General features: G+C 44.4%; 1 protein-coding gene across 1 annotated transcript; it reads left to right on the top strand.

The window, feature by feature from the left end:
• The first annotated feature begins 781 nt into the window (after window positions 1–781).
• Window positions 782–23,356, top strand: LOC144805513 (uncharacterized). Its single transcript, XM_078672053.1, has 2 exons — window positions 782–860; window positions 21,692–23,356. The coding sequence occupies exon 2, from the start codon at window positions 22,108–22,110 to the stop codon at window positions 22,633–22,635; it is 528 nt and encodes a 175-aa protein (XP_078528179.1). The 5' UTR covers window positions 782–860; window positions 21,692–22,107; the 3' UTR covers window positions 22,636–23,356.
• The last annotated feature ends 695 nt before the right edge of the window (window positions 23,357–24,051 follow it).

Raw genomic sequence — 24,051 nt, forward strand, 5'->3', positions numbered from 1 at the left:
CTGGCGAATAAACGGAAACTCCCTGGAAGCTCTAGACCTTCACGTAATGTGGAGATCCTACTGCTTGAACCTCCCACTTTCAAGAAGGAAAGAACGATGGCCCAATCCTTCTCAGGCAACGCAGTGAGAATCTGGAACTCCTTTCCACCTCAGCTCCGGACCACCGCCTCCTCCCAGGCCTTCAAAAGGGACCTCAAAGTTCTCCTCCTCCAGAGACACCTCCAAAAGTAATTCACGTCCTCTTTGTTATTTGAAGGAAGACCTCCCACGACTGAAAACTCTACTCTCCATGACCATGGTAGTGCTTTCCCTGTGTGTTCTTGTGGTTGGAATGCCTGCCTTTTTTATGCAGTATTTTCCATATACTTGTGTTTGGTACCCTTTTGTAACATGCACACACCACTTGGCCCTTGTAACACACGGTTTGCTACCTGCCTTAGATACTTGCCTATTTAACACCTGTTCTTGTGCCTGAGTGTCTAGCTCATATTGCAGTATTATACCTTCGCTTATATCTTGCACATTTGTCACTTTTTCCTCTTGTGCAATTTTTACTACCTCATGTGTTTTATTTGCTCACAATTGTCACTTTTACCGTATGTAATGTAACGTCTACTTTTGTAATCGGTTCCTGTGTAATGTTCTCCTCATGTAACACTACTGTTCCTATTGTGAAGCGCTCTGACGCCTTCGGGTAAAGTCCGCGCTATATAAAAATGCATAAATAAAATAAATAAAATAAATACGCCTCCCCCCACGGGGCCCCATAGAATCCTTCTCCGTCCGACTCGCAGGCAGTGGAGTTGCAGCCCCGGGGGCGCCTCGAAGCGGAGGCTTCATCTCCAGGCGCTGTGAGGCTGGTGAGTCAGAGGTGAAGCTGAGGAGGGAGGGTGAGAGGGGGGAGGGGGGTAGATGGGAGGGAGATGGGAGGGTTCAGCTCTGTCATCGACCCTCATCCCTCAGCATTGACCCCACTGACCCTGTGTCTCCTCCTCCTGGAGGCTCCTCGAGGCCCGGGGCCTTTACAAGACCGAGTTCATCAACCATTCGTGAATTATGTATCTATGTCCTCAGAGCACAAGTCCTGAACAATCATTGGCAAAGCCAAGAGATTGCTCCCATGCAAAGTCTCTTGGCTTTGCCAATGCGTGTTTAGCCATGCTGCACAGCTCAAAGTAAAGTCAAACAGAGCAAAGCGCCGGCACCCCAGAGTGCACCGCGGCCTTGGACTGTGTTATTCTTTGTCATGTTGCACAGCAGCTTGCGCACTTTGCATTATGTCTAAATAAGCATTGACTAAGCCAAATAGATCTCATGTTATCTGAGAGCTATTTGGCTTTGTTAATGTTTTTTAGTGACGATGCAAGGAGTGTTGGCTGCAACATTACTCCAGGGCTTCCAACACCTGGAATATGTGGGGATGATTTCATAAACACAGTCACTCATTTAATTACATTACCACGCAAGCAATATTCCCTCTATTTTTATCCTCTATGTGCGAGAGAGTAAGGTCTCTGTGTGCTGCAGCCAAAGCTATGTCAAGAACCTAACCATGCATGTAGACCCGGGCTTTAAGTGAGATGAAAACACTAGGGTGTCTCTCAAAAGGCATGACCAATGCAATGAAGGGCGTGGCTTAAAAGCAATTAAGTTAGCTTAACATAGTGTACCACCCGACTGATATTTTGCTTCTTCTGTCATTGCATCCAGATATATAATACAAGTATAATTACTCCTACAAGAAGCCAGGATTATTGGCTTTGTCAATGGTTGTTCATTGCATAAAGTTGTATATCAATTAAAAATGCTTCTGCTCTTGTGGTAGAGGTTGTGGCTTAATGCTCGAGCTGCCAACTTAGGCAATGGGTTTTCTGTCTCGGGTCAGACTAACATTCTGTGATTCTCTGCAAATCGATGAATCTTCCCATGCATACAAAAAAAAATTATCAGGTGAATTGCTCCAATAACTTTGGGTTGAGTTCCCACTATATAAAACTTGCTACATTTCTTTTCTAAATGCGAGGCTGATGGTTTGCCTTTTGAAAGAAGTTATCTTAAATGCAGCCCATGACGGACGCTGTGATCAGGGGAGCAACTAGACCCGACCTTCGGGAGGGGGCTAACACTCCCACCCAGGGATAGCCCTAGCACGCGTCCAACACTGTGCAACAGTCTTTTTTGGCGCCCCATCTCCTTCTTCTCCATGAATTCCATCACTACCACTCACCAACATCCAGGATCATCTGAAAGCACACATTGTGCTTTTAAACGTCCTGCTTTTCTTTTCTTAAAGCAGCACTGCTGCAGGGCTGATTGTGGGCCTTTTGAAAGAATTTATGTTAATCACAGCGTCCGTCATGGGCTGCATTTAGCATAAAAATACTTTCAGAAGGCAAACAATAAGCCACACAGCTGCGCTATATTTAGAAAAGAAATGCATCAAGTTTAAAAGCACGTACTTGTTTTTTTCAGATGATTCTGAAAGCAAACCTCATGTTTGTAGACTTGTTGCATTTCTTTTCTAAATAGAGTGCAGCTTTGGGGTTGATTGTATGCCTTTTGAAAGTATTTGTTAAATGCAGCCCTTGACGGGCACTGTGATTAACATAAATACTTTCAAAAGGCCCACAATCAGCCGAGCTCTAGTTAGAAAAGAACGGCAGCAAGTACATGTTATGTTAATTAAACTTTTAGAGTGCAACGGTTACCCTGAGGTGTCCTGGCGCTATGCACTGCATGTCAGGAGAAATTATGTCACTGAGTAAACAGCCATGTTTTCAGCCCCCTTCTAAAAAAGAGGAGATCTGCTGAATTTCTCAAATGGAACGGCAGATCATTCCAGGCCTTAGATGCGCAGGCGATGAAACTCCTAGCTCCCCAACGGGCTTTTTTAAATATAGGAACTAGGACTTGTCTTGCTCCTGTGGACTGAAGAGTCCTTCTAGGAACATACCATTTGAATCTTTGCCTCAGATGGTCAGGCATATTCCATTGAGGGCTTTAAATGCCGTACAGAGGGCCTTAAAGCTTACCCTTTGTTCCACAGGGAGCCAGTGTAGTTATATTAGTTCTTTTTTGACAATATTTAGGTGTCCCTGTCAACAACCTGGCTGCCGCGTTTTGCACGATCTGAAGCCTGTTAATGTGCTGTTTTTGGGCGTTCAGACAGACGCTGTTGCAATAATCCAGACGGGCCATAACAAGTGCCGTGGCCACCGTCCTGAGACTTTCTTCTGGAAGATAAATCTTTATTTTTCTTATGATTCTGAGTATCAGAAAACAAGCTGACACCACCGTGCTTATTTGGTCTCTAAACGTAAGTTTGTTATGCACTAACACCCACAGATTTGTTGCTTTCCCGGTGGAAGCAGGGCAAATACCAAAATCTTCTGGTCACCAGTCTGGTGTCCATAGGTGTGGGTTATTCCTGAATATGATGACCTCTGTTTTGCTTGAATTTAGTTTAAAGCAGTTGGTCGACATCCAATCCTGAGATGGTTTTCATACAATCATGAAAACGTGCCCCAGTTTCCTTTTCCTCCACATCTCTAAGAGATAACACCATTTGAGTGTTGTCTGCATAGGAGGTGAGTTGGAAGCCAAAGGATCTTATCAAACATGCCAGAGTTTTCATGTACACATTAAATAGTGTCTGGCTTAACGGTGAGCCCTGAGGCACCCCACAAGGGAGGGAAAACGGCTTTGGCATGTTGTTGTCGTCCAGATCAACTGTTTGTGTTCTTTCAGATAGAAAGGACTGCAGGAGGTTCCATCAGCACCCTGTACCCCTGCTTCAGACAGCCGGTCCATCAGAGCTTCATGATGGACCGTGTCAAAGGCCGCTGACAAATCTAGCATAATCAGTATTGCCTTGCCTCCACAGTCCAAGGCCTCCCTCACTTCCTCTGTAGATTTAATTAAAGCCAGACTCGTGCTGTGTTCACCTCTAAACCCGTATTGGGACTGGTCGAGTAGATTATTGGTTCGGAGAAATACACCAAGCTGGGTATTCATAGCTTTTTCAGCATTTTTTGCAAGAAGCGGAAGCCATGAAATTGGCCTATAACTACTTGGGTCCTTAGGAACCAGAGTCATTTTTTTTAATGGGGGGGAGGATGGATGCCTTCTTCCAGTGCCTGAGAAATATGCCGGTGGTGAATATGGTGCTGAGCAAAGGGGTAAGAGCTGACCCTTTGACTTCCGGAATTAATTTCAATACAAACGCCGGACATGGGTCCATGGAAGACCCTGATCGAATAGAGTTCAAAAGTTTGATTGACTCTTATATTTCTAGCAATAAGAATTTATCTAAAACTGGTGTAGGGTTGGGTCTATTAGGTTCTATTTTAGGTGGCTGCACTTTTTCACCTTTTTGGGCTAAAGTGAATGTAGAAAAAATACATTCCTTCTTTTGTTGGAAAAAAGGAGCACATTTTTCGCACAATTCAGGACTACTTAAGCTCTTAGGGGCTGGTGCGGCAAGTTTAGTAATAGTTTTAAAGAGTTCTTTGAGATTGGACTTAGCTTGAGAAATTTGTTCTGTAAAGAACTTCTTTTTTGTTTCCAACAATAGTTCCTTATAGATTCTGAGACTCTGCTTATAAATTTCTATATCCTTACTTTTATACCCTGTCCTCCATGCCCATTCTAATATTTTACAGGCTGTTTCAGTTTTGTTTTTTTAAATCATCTGAGTACCAGGGGTCTGAGGGTTGGGCCCATTTAAGGGTTCAATGTTTAACCGGAACTAATTTATTGCATGCTGTGTCTATCCAATCTGTATAGGCCTACGTAGCCTCGTTCACCCCAGAGGGGAGCGGCGCAAGGTTCTCTTCAGTGCCCCTTCTAATTCTAAACGATCTGCATTTTTCCAGGCTCTTTTTGTAATCTTCCTTATGGGTTCAGGTCTAGGTTGAAGGCCGTTTGACTCTTTCAGTTCAAATAAAATGGCACTGTGATCGGACCATGGTAATGGGAGTACCACAGTGCAGGTCAGATTTGGATTATTAGAAACCGTCAGCATATTACATGCCTGTATTTTATATGGATAGCTCATTGGGTTAATACGCCTCCTGCAAAGAGTCTGTCAGCATATTATAGGACTGTATTTTATATCGATATTTCAGTGGGTTAATGCGCCTCCTGCAGAGAGTCTGCCAGCATATCACAGGACTGTATTTTATAGCGATAGTTCATTGAGTTAATACGCCTCCTGCAAAGAGTCTGTCAGCATATTACAGGACTGTATTTTATATCGATAGTTCAGTGGGTTAAATGCACCTCGTGCAGAGAGTCTGTTAGCATATTACAGGACTCTATTTTATATCGATAGCTCAGTGGCTAAATGCTCCTCCTGCAGAAAGTCTGCCAGCATATTAAAGGGCTGTATTTTATATGGATAGTTCGGTGGGTTGATGCGCTTCCTGCAGAGAGTCTGCCAGCATATTACAGGGCTGTATTTTATATGGATAGTTCGGTGGGTTGATGCACCTCCTGCAAAGAGTCTCCGAGCATTGTTCAGGACTCTATTTTACATGGATAGCTCAGTGGGTTAATGCGCCTCCTGCAGAGAGTCTGCCAGCCTTATTACAGGACTGGATTTTATATGGATAGCCTTTGAAAATCCGCAGGTCGTGGAACACATTTGTAGAGGGACCTCTCGCTACCATGCCAGTACAGTTACCGCCAGGCCACTGTCATATTTCTATTCGCCCATGGAGCAAGTGGACAAAAGATGGAGCTGGCTAAGGGAGTCAAATGAACAAAAGGGAAGGAGGAGGTATGACCCCCATGGGACTTGCATTCCCACGGACGGGGTGGTGGTGGTGAGGAAGGCTGGAATCTGGCTCACAGAAGAGGTGGCAGATCTACCTATGGCCAAACCCCTCGGGTTAATAGCTGGGTTGGCGTAGGGACACCAAATGGCCACGCAATTAGCTACGCCCAGAGTGCCCTCAGTCATGAAAATTATTTTAACATCCCAAAGGCAAATCGATATGACTGTCTGTCTGACCTAGGCTGGGTGGATTGACAAACAAAGGGCTCAGTGTCTGGTTTGATGGAAAATACCCACTCCACCCCACCCCAACATGTAACATTTGTTCAGAACGTGCAGGTGACAAATATAGATACTGGACCGCCAGTTTCAGTTACTAACTTGTGTACAGATGGCGGGAACTCAATACCAGTAAAAAGGGATAAAATAAGAGGGAAAGGAGAGTTAATTGTGGCCACATGGAACATTGCAGGTCTTAGGAATAAAGTTGACGACTCCATATGGAGGGACTTTATAAGCACCATGGATATTATTGGGCTACAGGAAACCTGGGACACACAAAACATACTCACAATAGATGGTTTTACAACTTTCTTTCTCCCAGCTGTCACCGCCACCCGGGGACGAGCACGGGGGGGTTTGGTTACTTTGGTAGCTGCTAAAATTCCAAGTATATATAAAGAAATAGATACTGGTTGTCCCTATTGTCTGGCAGTCCAAATAACCCATAAGGGTCATCACAATGTCCTGGTTGTGAATTTTTATAATTCTTTCGATAGGGCCTATCCAACAAGTAATCTGACAATGTTAAACTCCTTTCTCACAAAATACAAAGAGATGTCGGAGTCTCAATTCAACATTATGTTAATGGGGGACTTCAATATTCATGGCTGTCCAGATAAATGTCCACCAAATATTTTATTTGCCCCCCCTGAACAAGGGGATATTCACTTTGAGCACTCGGACCAGGGCATTTTTCTGGAAGCCATGTTGGCTGAAAATGGCCTAATGTTACCCACCGGGGGAGGCATGGATATTCCCACATTTAGGGGCATGGTAGTGGTTCAATAATTTATTTTATCTTTTTAAGTAGTACTTGTGGCTGTCATGCCTGTCGTGTACATGGAAGTGGTGCACTGGCCAATACATAGATTAAGAAGCAGTTGCCTGTTCCAGCTCTGTGATTCCGCTGTTATTTCACACGTGGTTGGCAATGGTTGGCAAATCACCTACAGGAGTTTTTGGCGCATGCGTCGTTACCGCGCATGCGCAGATGTATAGCGTATCAGGTCTTAAACCCGCCCCGAACCTGACGGAAGTGCTTCGCGTTTAGCCAGTGTGTTTCCCTACTCGTTCCGGGTTGTGTTCGTGGCTTCCGAGGAGCTAGCTGTTCGTGGCGGTTGGAGTCCGTCCCTTACGGTATTTGCGGGTCCGTTCAGGTGTTTGATATTCCTTAGAAGCGGCTTGCTTCCAGGAGTCTTGTTCTGTTATTGTTTTCAGTTATGTTCATTTACCGCTGAGATAATAGCGGTGATCATTGGAGTTTTGGTTTCTAGTTCCTTGAACTGTTATCAGGGGATTTTGTACTGTCGTTGGAGTGATTCTACAGATAGATAGAATCACGGCTGTCTAGTCACATGGTTTTGGAGAGAAATTAAGGAACGCTTACTGATTATAGTGGTGAGTGCTTCTCCTAACAGAGATACCCTGGTGGGGTGTAGTGCATGAGTTACATATTGTGTTATTTGTGTTTTAGCTCACATTTATGCATCACCAGCCCTATTAAGTCAAAACACAGCGTTCCAGACATCTTGGTTGCCTTATTATTCTCCCCGATATTCCACAAGGTACTATTTAATCTATGACACTTAATGTATTAGGGTTAGTGAGGGAGGGAATAGTTTTCACTTACTCTTCTTATATCTCACTGCAGAGCCAGAACAGAAGAATAGAATATTCTCTGAGTGGAAGAAGACCGGTGGAGAACCATCCTTTTTTGTTTCCCTTCTTACCCTTGTTTTGTTTCCCTGTGTTCCCCTGGTTTACTTTTCGGGTGTCAGCGTTCATTCCTGACGCCCAGCAGGTGAAGGGGGGAAGATAGGGTGTTTAGCTTCGTGGATCCAGGACACTTCTGAGACAAATCAGGTGCGTGCATGACAGAACGCGAAGCCCTATCAAATTGTCTCCCAGGTGCCATGGATCTCACGCTACAGGATGTCGCAAGTATGGTAGGGAATCTCCAGCGAGAAACCCAAAACATTGCCGAAAGATTAGAGGCATTGAGTGCGCAAGGTGGAGAGAGAGCAGGAGCCAGTAATTCCGCCCCTGTAGTTGAAGTGGTCACTCCCCATACCATTCCCCTAGCGCCCCTGAAAGGTTTTATGGTGATCCCTTGAAATGTGCATCATTTTTGACACAGTGTCAGCTGCATTTCCTCTGCAAAGCCGCCTGTTTCCCAAATGATCAGGCAAAGGTGGCCTTTGTTTTGTCGTATCTTGGGGGTTCAGCAGCCAACTGGACTATCCTCTGATAGAAAAAGATGACCCCATGCTGTTAGACTATGACTCATTTCGTAGTGAATTGCGAAAAATGTTTGACAAACATTCATTTACACATGCTGCGGATACAGAGTTATTGAATTTGAAGCAAGGGTCGAAAGATCTTATCACCTATATTACTACGTTCAACCGATTGGTGGTAGAGGCGGATTGGCCAGCTAACAAACGTAGTGCTCTTTTTTACAAAGGCCTACGTGATGAACTTAAAGACGAGTTAGCTCATGTTGTAGATCCACCTGCTACCTGTCCAGAATTAATCGACTTGGTAGTGAAACTAGATCATAGATTAGGAGAAAGACGTAAAGACCGAGGAAGGTACGAACCTCCTAGATTCAGTCATAGAGAAAAGAAACCGGAGTCTGACACCAAGGCTGAGGATCCTGAGCCTATGCAAATAGGCAGTATCAAAGGACCTTTGAGTGAGGCTGAAAAGAAGAGACGTAGGGAGAATAGGTTATGTCTCTATTGTGGCAAAGCAGGCCATTTCCTGAGAGAATGTCCAGTTAAACCTAAGCTATTCCGCAAGTCGGAAAACTAGCAGACCCGAAGGTATCAGAGACCGTACCGCCGGGTCCTTTGGTTCACATGGTCTCCTCATTAATGAATAATGAAGGACATTTTTTTATCCCATCTAGATTGTCCTGGCTTTCCCATTCTATCACACTGTTCATCATGATAGATTCAGGGGCCTCAGGTAATTTTATGGACTATCAATGGGCCATCGCCAATAATGTCCCTAAGGTGCACAAAAGAACACCAGAGGAAGTGTATACCATCGATGGGGGTCCTTTGAAATCTGGACCCATCACGCACTCCAGTATTCCTTTGGATTTGTTTATTGAACCTTCACATTGAGAAACTTTAGCTTTTGATTTTATTGAATCTCCTCAGTTCCCAGTGGTTTTGGGTCTTCCTTGGTTGCGCCTTCATAATCCCCACATCGATTGGCAGAAAACGTGTATCACCTTCTCAAAAGAAGGCAACCAATATACAGCCTCTGGTAGTTCAGATCCCACGAATCAATCATCCAAGATGAACTACTCTCCAACACAAACAATGGCCCCAGTGATTACTGATGTTCCCGCAGAAACAGAATCGGTAGAACAACCTGATAAGACATTACCCCCTGTGTATCAAGAGTACCAGGCAGTATTCGATCAAGAACAAGCTACTAGCCTGCCCCCTCATAGAATATATATTTAAGGGAATACCTTGACACCATGCTAGAACTAGGGTATATCAGGCCCTCTAGGTCCCCTGCTTCCTCAGCTTTGTTTTTCATCCCAAAAAGGGAAGGGGGATTACGTTGTTGCATAGACTATAGATCGTTAAACTCTATTACCATCAAAAACAAGTATCCCTTACCTCTCATCTCCTCTCTGCTCGATCAAGTGAAGGATGCCAAATGGTTCACGAAATTAGATCTACGTGGAGCCTATCACTTGGTCCGAGTCAGAGAAGGGGATGAGTGGAAGACGGCATTTTGTACCAAATTCGGGCTGTACGAGTATTTGGTGATGCCCTTCGGGCTCTGTAACGCTCCTTCAGCGTTCCAGTACTTCATTAACAAGGCGCTGAAGGAGTATCTTGACAAACATGTCATAGCCTACATTGATGATCTCCTAATATATTCCAAAACATCTGCAGAACATACGGATCATGTAAAAGCAGTCTTACATCAGTTACAAGCTAATAATCTCTTCTGCAAGTTAGATAAATGTTTCTTCCATCGCCACCAGGTCGCTTTTTTGGGATTCATTGTTTCAGCGACTGGTCTGCGCATGGATCCACGTAAAGTCAATGCTGTCTTGGAATGGCCACCCCCCAAGAATATCAAGGAAATCCAACAGTTCATTGGGTTCTCGAATTTCTACAGACGTTTTATACACCAGTTTTCGGATCTAGTGGCCCCTATCACTCGTTTATTGCGAAAGGGTGTCCCCTTTCATTGGTCAGATGAAGCAGACAGGGCTTTTAACATTCTAAAGACCGCATTCACGCAGGCCCCCATTCTCAAACACCCTGATCCATCCAGCCCCTATGTGGTGGAGGTAGATGCCTCGCAAGTAGCCGTAGGAGGGATTCTGTCTCAGGCGGATGTTGACACAGGTGAATTACATCCTGTGGCTTATTATTCACACAAGTTGACTCCAGCTGAGGTAAACTATGCAGTTGGGGAAAGAGAACTCCTGCCCATTAAGAAAGTACTGGAAGAATGGAGACAGTACCTCTTAGGTACAAAGCACACAGTCACTGTCCTAACAGATCACCGTAATCTACAGTATCTAAAATCGGCGAGAGCTTTGTCCATGCGACAACTGAGATGGACACAGTTCTTCAATGAGTACGATTTTAGTATACATTTCAGAGCAGGCAAACGAAACGGTAAGGCTGACGCCTTATCTCGTCTGGGGTTCGAAGCGATCCCTTGTGATGAGAAACCCCCTTGCATCATTGCTCCTCAAAGGATAATTGGAGCACTTACGTCTGAGAGAGAATTCCTCCTACAAGTAAAGAATGCCCAACAAGAGCTCGCTTCTCAAGACATATTGCAACAACACCAGTCCACGGTTAAGACAGACCTTCATTATGTGCAGGGAGGGTTGTACATTCCCACAATATCCCTTCAACAACAAGTGATGGAATGGTGTCATTCACATGGTGTGGCAGGGCATCCAGGGTATAAAAGAACAGTAGAGTTGGTAAAGAGATACTGTTGGTGGCCTCATATGGTTACAGACATACAACAGTATGTTCAAACCTGTCACGTATGTGCTCAAGGGAAGTCCTCACACAAGGGGTTAGTGGGCTTGTTACTTCCCCTTCCTACACCTGTAGCTCCCTGGCAATCTGTTTCAATGGATTTCATTGTAGAATTACCAAGGACACGAAGGGGCAATACCACTCTTTTGGTTGTAGTGGACATGTTCACCAAATCGGCTCATTTCATCCCTTTGAAGTGTTTGCCCACATCTCTTGCACTAGCGGGTGTCTTTCTACAGAACATAGTTAGACTCCATGGTCTTCCGTCCATCCTGGTCACCGATAGAGGCTCTCAGTTCATATCCAAATTTTGGAGACAGTTGTGTAAATCACTGCATATTGAGGTCCGCCTGTCTTCTAGTCATCACCCCCAGACAGACGGACAAACAGAACGTGTGAATCAAAGCCTCAAGCAGTTCTTGCGTTGTCACCTACTGCAGGAACAAAAGGAGTGGGATGAGTTGATTTGGTTGGCAGAGTTATCCTACAATAATAGCCATCATTTTTCTACGCTGTTCTCCCCTTTTTATGCTTCCTATGGTTTCCATCCTAAAGTCCTACCCTTTTCTCCATTGAGACCTAGTGCCATTCCTGCTGTACAGGATTTAGTCTCACACTTGCAAACAGTACATTCCACCATCCATGACAATCTCGATAAAGCTAAAATTGATTACAAAAAGGCTGCAGACGCGCATAGACACACAGGACCAACGTACCAGCAGGACGACCAAGCCTGGCTGTCCACTAAACATCTTTCCTTGAAGGGGGCATGCAAATTTAAGCCCAAATATATTGGTCCCTTTCCTGTTATGCAGGTCGTTAATCCTGTAGCCCTGAAATTGAGGTTGCCTCCTTCAATGAAGATTCACCCTGTGTTTCACATTTCCCTGTTGAAGCCAGTGCAGCCTGACACTCGCCTTCCTACTACTCCTCTTCCCTCTTTGGTTGACGCTGATGATGAATACGAGGTGGGAGCCATACTTGACTCCAGGAGAGTGCGTCGTCGTCTTCAATATTTGATCCACTGGAAAGGGTTTGGGGTCGAGGAGCGGTCATGGGAACCGGCTAGTCAGATTCATGCTCCTCGGTTGCTGCAAGCTTTTCACAGGAGGTTCCCCCACAAGCCCAAACCGGAGGGGGGCGTTGTGGGAGGGGTGTTCTGTCATGCCTGTCGTGTACATGGAAGTGGTGCACTGGCCAATACATAGATTAAGAAGCAGTTGCCTGTTCCAGCTCTGTGATTCCGCTGTTATTTCACACATGGTTGGCAATGGTTGGCAAATCACCTACAGGAGTTTTTGGCGCATGCGTCGTTACCGCGCATGCGCAGATGTATAGCGTATCAGGTCTTAAACCCGCCCCGAACCTGACGGAAGTGCTTCGCGTTTAGCCAGTGTGTTTCCCTACTCGTTCCAGGTTGTGTTCGAGGCGTCCGAGGAGCTAGCTGTTCGTGGCGGTTGGAGTCCGTCCCTTACGGTATTTGCGGGTCCGTTCAGGTGTTTGATATTCCTCAGAAGCGGCTTGCTTCCAGGAGTCTTGTTCTGTTATTGTTTTCAGTTATGTTAATTTACCGCTGAGATAATACCGGTGATCATTGGAGTTTTGGTTTCTAGTTCCTTGAACTGTTATCAGGGGATTTTGTACTGTCGTTGGAGTGATTCTACAGATAGATAGAATCACGGCTGTCTAGTCACATGGTTTTGGAGAGAAATTAAGGAACGCTTACTGATTATAGTGGTGAGTGCTTCTCCTAACAGAGATACCCTGGTGGGGTGTATTAAGTCAAAACACAGCGTTCCAGACATCTTGGTTGCCTTATTATTCTCCCCGATATTCCACAAGGTACTATTTAATCTATGACACTTAATGTATTAGGGTTAGTGAGGGAGGGAATAGTTTTCACTTACTCTTCTTATATCTCACTGCAGAGCCAGAACAGAAGAATAGAATATTATCTGAGTGGAAGAAGACCGGTGGAGAACCATCCTTTTTTCTTTCCCTTCTTACCCTTGTTTTGTTCCCCTGTGTTCCCCTGGTTTACTTTTCGGGTGTCAGTGTTCATTCCTGACGCCCGGCAGGTGAAGGGGGGAAGATAGGGTGTTTAGCTTCGTGGATCCAGGACACTTCTGAGACAAATCAGGTGCGTGCATGACAGTGGCAGGCATATCATCAGTTATTCCGCTGTGTGGTCTCATTTTAGTGATCACAACCCAGTTCTGTTAAGTGTGAGAGATGTAATTGTCATAACCGAGAGTAGGCTGAACATTGTTGAGAAATGTGATATCCGGTTAACTGACCAAGCTCGCAGAATTAAATTGTGCAAGATAGTACCAGATGAGTTTTTCTCAAATCTCTGTAGTAGTAGCCGGGAGGAATTGGACCTCTGTATGGACGTAGACGCAGGGGATAAAGAAGTTGTGGAGGCGTATCAAAAGATTTGCCTCCAAATTGTATCTAATCTGACACGTAACAGCAAAGGCAAAGCCCCTGGGAACGTAGGCTGGTTCGATAAAAATTGCTCAGTGGCCAACCAAAAACTTAGGGTGGCCCTTAAATGCAAACCAGTGGATAGATTGCTTGTGGCTACTCTCAGAAGAGATTACAAGGTAGCTGTTGAAAGGAGGCGACGGGAGATTAGAGAAGACGCCTGGGCTGAATTAACATCGATTGACGTGCTGAAAAATAGTGCCAAGTTTTGGGCCGTGGTAAATCAACCCTACTTTGCTGACTCTCGTAATAACGAATTGGACTGTGGGATACAAGAAGATAAATGGTTTTTGCATTTTAAGTCAGTCTACGAACAGGAGAACTTGGGGGCTGAGGCTTCGACCACTTTTATCAGGCTCCCTTACACTCTAGTAGTTAATGAAGGTGAGGTGGCCGAAGCAATTTGTAAAATGACCAGCAACAAGGCTCCCGGGCCGGATGGTGTTCCTTCTGACCTTTTTAAATCTAATCTAGCATTTTGGTCCAAAATTTTAGCAAATGTTTTTAATAGAATTTCTAAAACAGGCATTCCAGAGACTTGGTCCCAGTCGGTGATTGTGCCCATTTATAAAAAAGGTGCAAGGGGTGATCCGGGCAACTACCGCCCAATCTCACTCATTGATTCAGCTGTAAAGGTCCTAGGTAGAGTGGTCTTATCCAAACTAACTGATTGGCTGGAGGAATCCAATACCCTCTCTGCCTTACAATATGGCTTCAGAAAGGGGCGAAGCACAATAGACCAAAGTTTAAATCTGCAATTGCTTATCGGGAAGTACACAATAGCGAAGCCAGGAACATTGTATATTGCATTCATGGACCTGTCCTCGGCTTTTGATCGAGTAAACAGGTCCAAGTTATGGGGCCTGCTTCTAAAGATAGGAATAGATGCTAACATTGTGTACTTCCTGGCAGACCTCCATAGGGACCTCACAGCTACGGTGAGATACGACCGAAAAGGGAATTGCACAGGCAAGATTAGAATCACCAATGGTGTACGGCAAGGTTGTATCTTAGCCCCCTTGCTATTCACACTTTATATCAACGATCTGGGCGGTGTTTTAGGTGCCGCATGCAAGGATATACCACGGGCAGAGAAGTTTCTAATACCGGCATTATTATATGCGGATGATGCTGCCCTTTTAGCTCGGACTGCAGTGGGACTCCAATGTCTTTTAAATTCATTTTATGTGTTCATGTCTTCCCTTAATTTAAGTGTCAACTATGGCAAATCTCATGTCATGGTGGTGGGCCCGAAAGGCAGGCTGTTGAAGAATGTAAAGACAATGCAATGTAACGGCCACAAACTGACAAGAGTCTCCAGGTTTCCTTACCTGGGGGTTGTATTCGATGATAGTTCTACCTGGCACCCCCAATTGTTGGAGAAAAAAAAATGCCTTTGTCCGCTCCATTCTGGCAGTTTGGGGGTTTTCCCGCAAACTGGGGGTAAAACCCTTGCAGGTGGTATTGAAGGTATATGCTGCAAAATGTATTGCCATTGCTATGTATGGTGCAGATTTGTGGGGCTTCAGACCAGTTAAGATGCTTCAGGTGGCGGAGGACAATTTTCTGAAATCGATTCTATCCATGCCACGATCTACGGCCGGTTTCATAGTGCACCAAGAATGTGGCGTAGATTATTTGGAAGATCGAATCGCAGTGGCCCCCTTACTGAAATGGATTTCAGTTTGGCTGAACCAGGAACTGGAGGTGAACCACGAAGTTTTAAAGGATTGTCTTACACTAGATCACTGGGACTTTATCCCCTGGCTAAAATATGTCCAACAACTATCCATAACATTAGGTCGGCCAGAATTGTTCACTGAGCCAGCCAAACTTGTGAAAGGTGACCTGAAATGGGTTAAAAGCACCTTTATGTTGAACAGAGGGGTGGATAGAGAAGGTCTTGAGCTGGTCAAACCAACCGTGAGAACTCACCAGTTGATTGTATCCTCAGGGTGTGAACTGGAATTATATCTAGAGATTGTTAACATTCCCAATCACAGATATCTTTTAACAAAGTTCAGGTTAAATAAAATTCATTTCCTGGTCTCGCGTCGGCCCTGTTGGACTAAGCCCTCAGACTTGGATCTATGTAAATGTGATGGTTTTTCCCTCATGGATACTGTTCATTTTCTGTTTTTCTGTGGTCACTTCACAGATATAAGGAAAAAGTTTATCATACCTGTATTAAAGGGGAAAGGGTTTAGACAAGTGAAGCCCGCATTACTGTACCTTCAATTACTGTCTAATACATGGGAAATTTATAATGTGGCCACATTTTTTACCATAGCTATGAGACTTAGCAAAAAGATTAACTGGTCTTAGATGAAATATTGCATATGGCAAGTTTTTATATTATGCGTAAAATGATTTTATCCTCTTTCTTAAATATCTTGGCATATTGCACACACTTTTAAAATGACACTATGCGTCCGTATTTTATATATTTTCTATTGGGTATTCTTTTATTAATTGTATTGAATGTCATTGTGTCCTCTGGTGTTTTTGGACCGTTATGTTTACATTTGTATACTTTTGTGGTTTTTGATATGAACCGAATAAAGTATTTTTGACTGATATGGATAGCTCAGTTGGTTTATGTGCCTCCTGCTGAGAGTCTGTCAGCATATTACAGGACTCTATGTTATATGGCTTGCTCATTAGTGTTAATACACCTCCTGCAGAGAATCTGCCACCATATATTACAGGGCTGTATTTTATATGGATAGTTCACTGGGTTAATGCGCCTCCTGCAGAGAGTCTGCTGCATATTACAGGACTGTATTTTATGTGAATAGCTCAGTGGGTTAATGCGCCTCCTGCCTGGAAGTCGGCCAGGATAATACAGGACTGTATTTTATATGGAGAACTCAGTGGGTTAATGTGCCTCATGCAGAGAGTCTGTCAGCATATTACAGGACTGTATTTTATATGGCTAGCACAGTGGGTTAATGCGCCTCCTGCAGAGAGTCTGCCGGCATATTACAGGACTGTATTTTATGTGGATAGCTCAGTGGGTTAATATGCCTGCTGCCTGGAAGTCGGCCGGGATAATACAGGACTGTATTTTATATGGATAGCTCAGTGGGTTAATGCGCCTCCTGCAGAAAGTCTGCCAGCATATTACAGGACTGTATTTTATATGGATAGCCCAGTGGGTTAATGTGCCTCATGCAGACAGCCTGTCAGCATCTTACCAGCCCTGTCAAGTACCACGCATCAGGCGTTAGGCTAACGCATTTTAATGCTGGTATCCGCATCACTGCTTTAAAATGCATTCGGTACACATACATAGCTCCCAGATACGATAGAGAGTACATGCAATGCTTAAAAAACAGCATTGTGCACCGTAGATAATCTCTGCACAGCGCTCTGCAGGGCCTGCGAGACATCAATCCTGCCTACGAAGGCCTTGGAGGACTCGTTATAGTTACCGGCCACGGATATATGGTTTCTTTTCCTGCTGCTCCCTCGGTCAGGTGCCCTCCCCCATTTTCCCTGAAACAGACACGGGCATGGGAGGGGCTGCTAAATGAGGAAAGTCGCTGAATAAGTGTGCTTGCTGTACACACTTAAAATATTCAAATATAGTTTGTGGTGCTGCGGCCTTCCAGCATAAGACACTCTAGGAGGAGAACGGACTGACTCTGCGCACACTCGAAAAAAACATAGAAATGCTGCACTCCATTGCTGAAGTCCATTGCTGCATCCCATTGCTGCAGTTGTCAATTACTCCTGTCCATTGCTGCACTCCCTTACGTCAGTCGTCCATTTTTTCAGTCGTCCATTGCTGCAGTTGTCCATTGCTGCAGTTGTCCATTGCTGCAGTTGTCCATTGCTGCAGTTGTCCATTGCTGCAGTTGTCCATTGCTGCAGTTGTCCATTGCTGCAGTTGTCCATTGCTGCAGTTGTCCATTGCTGCAGTTGTCTATTGCTGCAGTTGTCTATTGCTGCAGTCGTCCATTGCTGCAGTCCATTGCTGCAGTCATCCATTGCTGCAGTCATCCATTGCTGCAGTCATCCATTGCTGCAGGCATCCATTGCTTCAGTCGTCTATTGCTGCAGTCCATTGCTGCACTCCATTGCTTCAGTCGTCCATTGCTTCAGTCGTCCATTGCTTCAGTCGTCCATTGCTTCAGTCGTCCATTGCTGCAGTCCATTGCTGCAATCCATTGCTGTAGTCCATTGCTGTAGTCCATTGCTTCGGTCGTCCATTCCTGCAGTCGTCCATTGCTGCACTCTATTGCTGCACTCTAGTGCTGCAGGCTATTGCTGCAGTAGTCCATTGCTGCACTCTATTGCTGCACTCTAGTGCTGCAGGCTATTGCTGCAGTAGTCCATTGCTGCACTCCATTGCTGCAGTCCATTGCTGCCTTCCTTTGCTGTAGCCCATTGCTGCAGTCCTTTGCTGCAGTCCATTGCTGCAGTCGTCCATTGCTGCAGTCCATTGCTTCAATCCATTGTTGCGGTCCATTGCTGCAGTCCATTGCTGCAGTTGTCCATTGCTGCACTCCATTGCTTCAGTCCATTGCTTCAGTCCATTGCTGCGGTCCATTGCTGCAGTTGTCCATTGCTGCGGTCCATTGCTGCAGTCGTCCATTGCTGCAGTCTTTTCCTGCAGTCCATTGCTGCAGCCACAGCTGCCATGTGGCTTAATCGCGCGAATCCGATCGCTATCACATTCGCGGCGCTTGCGCACTGAACTCCCGGGCTTCTTTTCACGCACTTGATGTGCCCACTTCTTTTACGCGTCTTTTCACTTTCAGCCCGGCCGCCCTTCAACTCCACCTCCCTCCCTCACCGCAAGATCGTGTGCATTTTCACTTTCAGCCCGCCCACGCTTCAACTCCCTCCCCCTCCCTCACCGCAAAGCGCGTCTTTGACCATGTTAACTTGTTATCTGAGTTATTCGAATTCCCCTCCAATCGGGTACAGGCCATATGAATACATCGCAATAATGAATATTTCTTTCACGTTGTTCTAAACAAAATGCAGCTTTTAAAAAGCGCCTGCACAGCCTGAGAGCCAGCGCTTGGCGCCACAAAAGAGCAACGTCCGATATGTTTCTTCTCACGAGGCTTTGAAATACATGCAGTGGAACGTCCAGCCTATATGTTGCCATAGTAGCAAGCGGCTGCTTTTCATATTGGCTTTGCCTTTCACAGACTAGAGTTTGGGATTTTATTGAAAGGTCTGACGGTCTGTTATCAGGTGTCATCCATTGCGGTTGCTGGAACACATCCCTTTGTACGTGGTCACATTTCAGCACATACTGTCCTCTGAACGAGTTTTACATTTTTAAGGGCCACTTTAAATCTATTGTCGTTTTTTTTCTTCATTTTGGCACAAATGTATGACTACAATCAATATTCAATGTTCCTTCCTGCCAGGGGAATGTGAGAATTTAAAATAATTCATCATTCTTTATCTTTGTTCCATTCTTGAGATAAATTGGTGCTAACTGTGAACCTAGGCATCGCTTGTAAAATCAGCAACCTTCATAGTGTCAGGCTCTGCCTACACATTCAACCATCGCTGCAAACAAGCATTAGCTTAGCCAATATGTCTCACTTTTGGGACCTTATAAGTATTTAGTCATGCAGCACAGTATCCTTGGTGCAAAAACAGAAACTGTTTCATGGATAAACAATTATAAGGTCCCAAAAGCGAGACCTATTGGTTGTGCCAATGCTTGTTTATTAACCTAATTGTAGCAGGGAGACGTATAGTGTGCACTCTGTCAACATGTGGACAGGCTACTCTCTGTGTTGCTTCTGGTTTAAATGCTGTTATGTTTGGCTTGGTGTACGTTGTGGGAAACTTGGCACGCATCTGATGCCTTGGGCAATATTTTATTAAAAATCAAGTATTATAAGAACTGGGGTGGGGACACCTTGTTGGAGATTGAGTGTCTGCTGTGGCGCATTCCTGCAGCGTCACTCAGATCTATGTTACTACATGTGCCCAGGGTCTGCAAATTATTTGCTACTAGTGGTCTGCAGCACTGATTGCGCTACCCACATATGCAGCCTGAAACCATGTCTCAGGCCTGCCACTGCAGTGCCTGTGTGTGCGCAGTTTACTGCCACATCAACTATACATTTAAAACTACTTGCCAAGCCTTCAAATCTCCTTTCTTGACATATAAGACGCCCCTAAGGATGGCCCTTGGTAAACCAAAGGGAGAGTGCTATGTAAGTAAAAGTCGCAACATATACTCTATGTTTTACATGTCCTGGTAGTGACAAACAGCTAAATTCATTTTTCACTGCTGTAATGCCGACTTTCATTGGTTAGAACTGGGAATTCCTTAGAATACCTATAAGCTGTAATTCCTGATTGGAAAGGAGTAGCCGTTTCATGTTTCATATCTTTGGAATAGAAATGATAAATCCTCTTTACTGGTAAAGACTGATTTAACATTCCTATTTTAAAAATGCTACTTTTAGAAAGTGGACTTTTCTATGATTGTACTGCTCTTTGTGCCTTACACCCTGTCTCGAATACACGTCTGGGCTAGGTGACCGACCCCTTTGTGCATTCCGTCTAGGCAGCCACAGACAGTGCAGGGGTTGGGTGTGATTTAGCACCCATCTGCATCCCTCTGTATTCTGATGGGTCTTCCTGGGCAGATGGGAGGAAGGGGCCCACCCTTACACATCACAGGGTAGTGGACTGACCCATACAAATTACTGATAACTCCCTTTGGTAGTCTGGAGTGAGTGCTGGGATTGAAAGGGATACTGGTGCACTTCAAAACCACTCTTTGGAGTTTCCCTCCGATCAAAGGCACATTTGGACGTAAGGGATAAGTCTCTGGCCCCGTCAACTCCGTCACTTCTGGATCTACACAGAACCGCTGCCAGAAGAACTGTGGTGCTGCAGAAAAGACTCAAGTGGATTGTTTTAGTGGAATAACTGCTTTTCTGTGTGTTTCCCTGTTGAGTGCAGCTCTATGACTCCTGGAAGGATAGCTAGACTCTGCCTTCACTCCAAAGTGTGATCCAAGGGCTTGTAAGCTTGTCTCCTGTTTCAGAAGCGTCAGAGACACAAAAGACTTCCTGCAGTTCTGCTGATGCTGCTGGACTCTCCCTTCTGTAAGTCCTACCCTTGTCTGAGGTGCCCCCTCCAAATTCCGGTCCTCAGAAGTGGTTTCTACAGCTGAGTCTTTGCCAAATCTGATGTGACGCAGCGCGAAGCCCAGCAAAGTCTCTTCCGCTAGATGGCACAAGGCCTCCCCACGCACACTGCACCCCAAATTCCAAGGTACTGTGTTCAGTGGGCCCTAATGGGTCCCTGTAGTCTTTCTGCGCTCCATCGTAGTCGGCCTGCACTTTGAATTTGTACCGGTCCCTCTTGACCAACCTGAAGTATCCTTTTTTTAGTGTTAACTGCTTTTAATCATTTTATTAGCTTTTATCTCTTCAAAATTCAATATCACAGCTTCTACTTGATTGATTTTGATGATCGTTTTGGACTTGTTTTACTCAGATAAATGTTCTCTATATTTCTAAACTGAGTCTTTTTGTGATGTATTCACTGTGTTGTTGCATGAGTTATTGCACAAACCCTTTAAACATTGCCTTTTAAGCATGACTGCTCTGTGCCCAGCTACCAGGGGGTGAGCACAGAATAATTTGGAATTGTGTTGTGACTTACCCTGACCAGGATTGCTGGCCCTACTTGGACATGGTGCATACCTCTTCCAACTAGAGACCAGGTTTCTATCAGGTTCCATCTTGCATTATTCGTTAGGCCGTGTGATAATAGGAACCATTCCCTGGATAAGAAGGGAGGCATCTGGTTGCTATGAATTTAACATTGTAGTGTGTCGTGGGAGAAGATCTCACTCACTGAACACTGAACAAGCAACAGCCTCTGGTCTCTTGGTTACTCCTTGAGTCCACACTCCTCAATAGAAGGGGATCACAGAAGGATTGTATGCCCTTACTCTGCCTATTGCATCTTTACATTGAAAGTGGAATCTAGAATTTCTTCAGCGCACTTGTCTATATGAACACTTAAATGTATCATTAAATGCCAATAGGTTTTTCTGATGGGCTTTGCATTTAAGCTTAATAATCGTTTCTTTTTCTTAATCTAACAGGTGAAATAAATGCAGTAATGAATGAAAAAAGTAAAGCTATTAAACATCACTGGTGTGGGGAGTGATGTAAAAACAGTATGCCTCAAAAACTCTTCCCCGAAGGCTAATGCCTCGCCGAAGTCTTTTTCTACAGCAGAAAACCCAAACTGCCCAATGAGGTCTGTACTTGGCTTTTAGATATCAGCTGATAGACATTGGAGACATAACGCACTGGCATACTGAAGCAAGTCTAAGGTGCTCATTACGAAGGAAGAGATAACCTGGTATCAGAAAGAACACAAAGGAGAAAAACCATATGAATTTCTAGAATGTGACAAAACACTTATTTGGCAAAAAAAGAGCAAGTGTGACATCAGAAACTTCCTACTGGAGAAAAACCAGATAGATGTACTGACTGTGGAAACGCGTTCTTTGCAATGAAAGACCTAGTGCAGCATCAGGGTGTCCACGTAGAGGAGAAACCATATCAATGTACAGAATGTAATAAATTGTTCAGATGGAAGGTGAATCTAAAGCGGCATCAAATGATCCACACTGGGGAGAAACCCTATGAATGTACAGAATGTGATAAAGCATTTATAACAAATGAAAAGCTAACACAACATCAGAAAATCCACACTGGGGAGAAACCGTACCAATGTACAGAATGTGACATGGCATTTATAACAAATGGAAAGCTAAAACGACATCAGAAAATCCACACTGGGGAGAAACCATATCAATGTACAGAATGTGACATGGCATTTATTTCCAGTGGAGACCTAAAAAGACATCAGAAAACCCACACTGGAGAGAGATCATATCGATGTACAGAATGTGACATGGCATTTATTTCCAGTGGAGACCTAAAAAGACATCAGAAAACCCACACTGGAGAGAGATCATATCAATGTACAGAATGTGACAAAGCATTTATAACAAATGGAGAGCTGAAGCGACTTTAGAAAATCCACATTGGGGAGAAACCACTCAACTGCACTAAATGTGAGAAGGCATTTATTAGAAAGTCACTTCTTATGCAACAAAAGATAGTCCACACAGGGGAGAAACCCTATGAATGTACGTAATAGTACATCAGAAATTCCACACTGGTTAGAAACGATAGGGCTGTACTGAATGTGACTTAGCAGTTATTACAAAGCAACGTTTAAAAATACACCAGAAAGTTCCCACATGAGTGAAACTATATCAGTGTACAAAATGTGACAAAGCATTTATACCAAATGGAAAGAGACCATTCAGCTGCACTGAATGTGACAAGCTATTTATTATAAAGGGAGATTTAAAACAATATGAGGTTCACTGTGGGGAGAAACCACATGAATTTACAGAATGTGACAAGGCATTCATCACAAAGCAAAATGTAATACAAAATCATGTAGTTCACACAGCAGAGAAAATGTATGTATTGAATACCACAAAGCATTCATAATAAATGGCCAACTGAAGCGATGTCTGAAAATCTACATGACAAAAAATCCTATGTATTTACAGAGTGTAATAAAGTCTTCCAAGGAAGAATAATCTAATGCAGCATCAACAAATGCACACTAGGGAGAAACCCTATTAATAAATAGAATGTGGCAAGGGATCGATTACAAAACAAAATGTAATATATCAGAATGTTCACACAGGACAGAAACTCAATAAATCTATTGAATGTGACCATGAATTCATAAATGGAGAGCTAACGCAGCATCAAAAGTCCACCCTGAAGACTGCACTGATTGTAGCAAGGCATTTGTTAGCAAGGGAGAGTTAAATACCATCAAAGTCCCCACTGGGAAAAGTGTATATGAATGTACGGACTCAAATCAATCAATGGTTATTTATTAAGCACAGCAAATCATCCGTGAGATTCTCAAGCTGCTGGGGGGGGAGTTGCTGTCCGGAGGGGTTGATCAGTTAAACAGCCAGATCTTGAGTTCTTTCCAGATTCACTGATGAGTCGGATCTCCAGTGCAGGGGAAGTTCATTCCAGGTCTTTTCAGACAGGTGGGAGAAAGCGCAGCCTCCGTGCCTGGTTTGACACTGGGAGTGTGAGCGAGCAAGAGGGAGGTGGAATGCAGGTGTCTGGTGGGCTGGTTAAAGAATAAACTTTGGCTGATGTAGGACGATCCTTCGTTGTGGAGTGCCTTATAAGCATGGGTCGGTATCTTGCCTCTTTTCTGGACTGGGTGCCAGTAGAGTTTACTGAGGTGGGGAGTGATGTGAGTCTGCTTCAGGAGGTTGAGGATTAGCATTGCTGCTGAGTTCTGTATTGTCTGCAGTTGTCTCTGGAGGTTAGTGTTGATTGCTACATACAGAGTGTTTAGGTAGCCAAGCCAGTTGGTCACCAGGGCTTTGGTGATCATTTGTCT

This window comes from Lissotriton helveticus (genome assembly GCF_964261635.1).
Source record: "Lissotriton helveticus chromosome 1_1 unlocalized genomic scaffold, aLisHel1.1 SUPER_1_unloc_12, whole genome shotgun sequence".
In the NCBI taxonomy this organism is placed as follows: domain Eukaryota; kingdom Metazoa; phylum Chordata; class Amphibia; order Caudata; family Salamandridae; genus Lissotriton; species Lissotriton helveticus.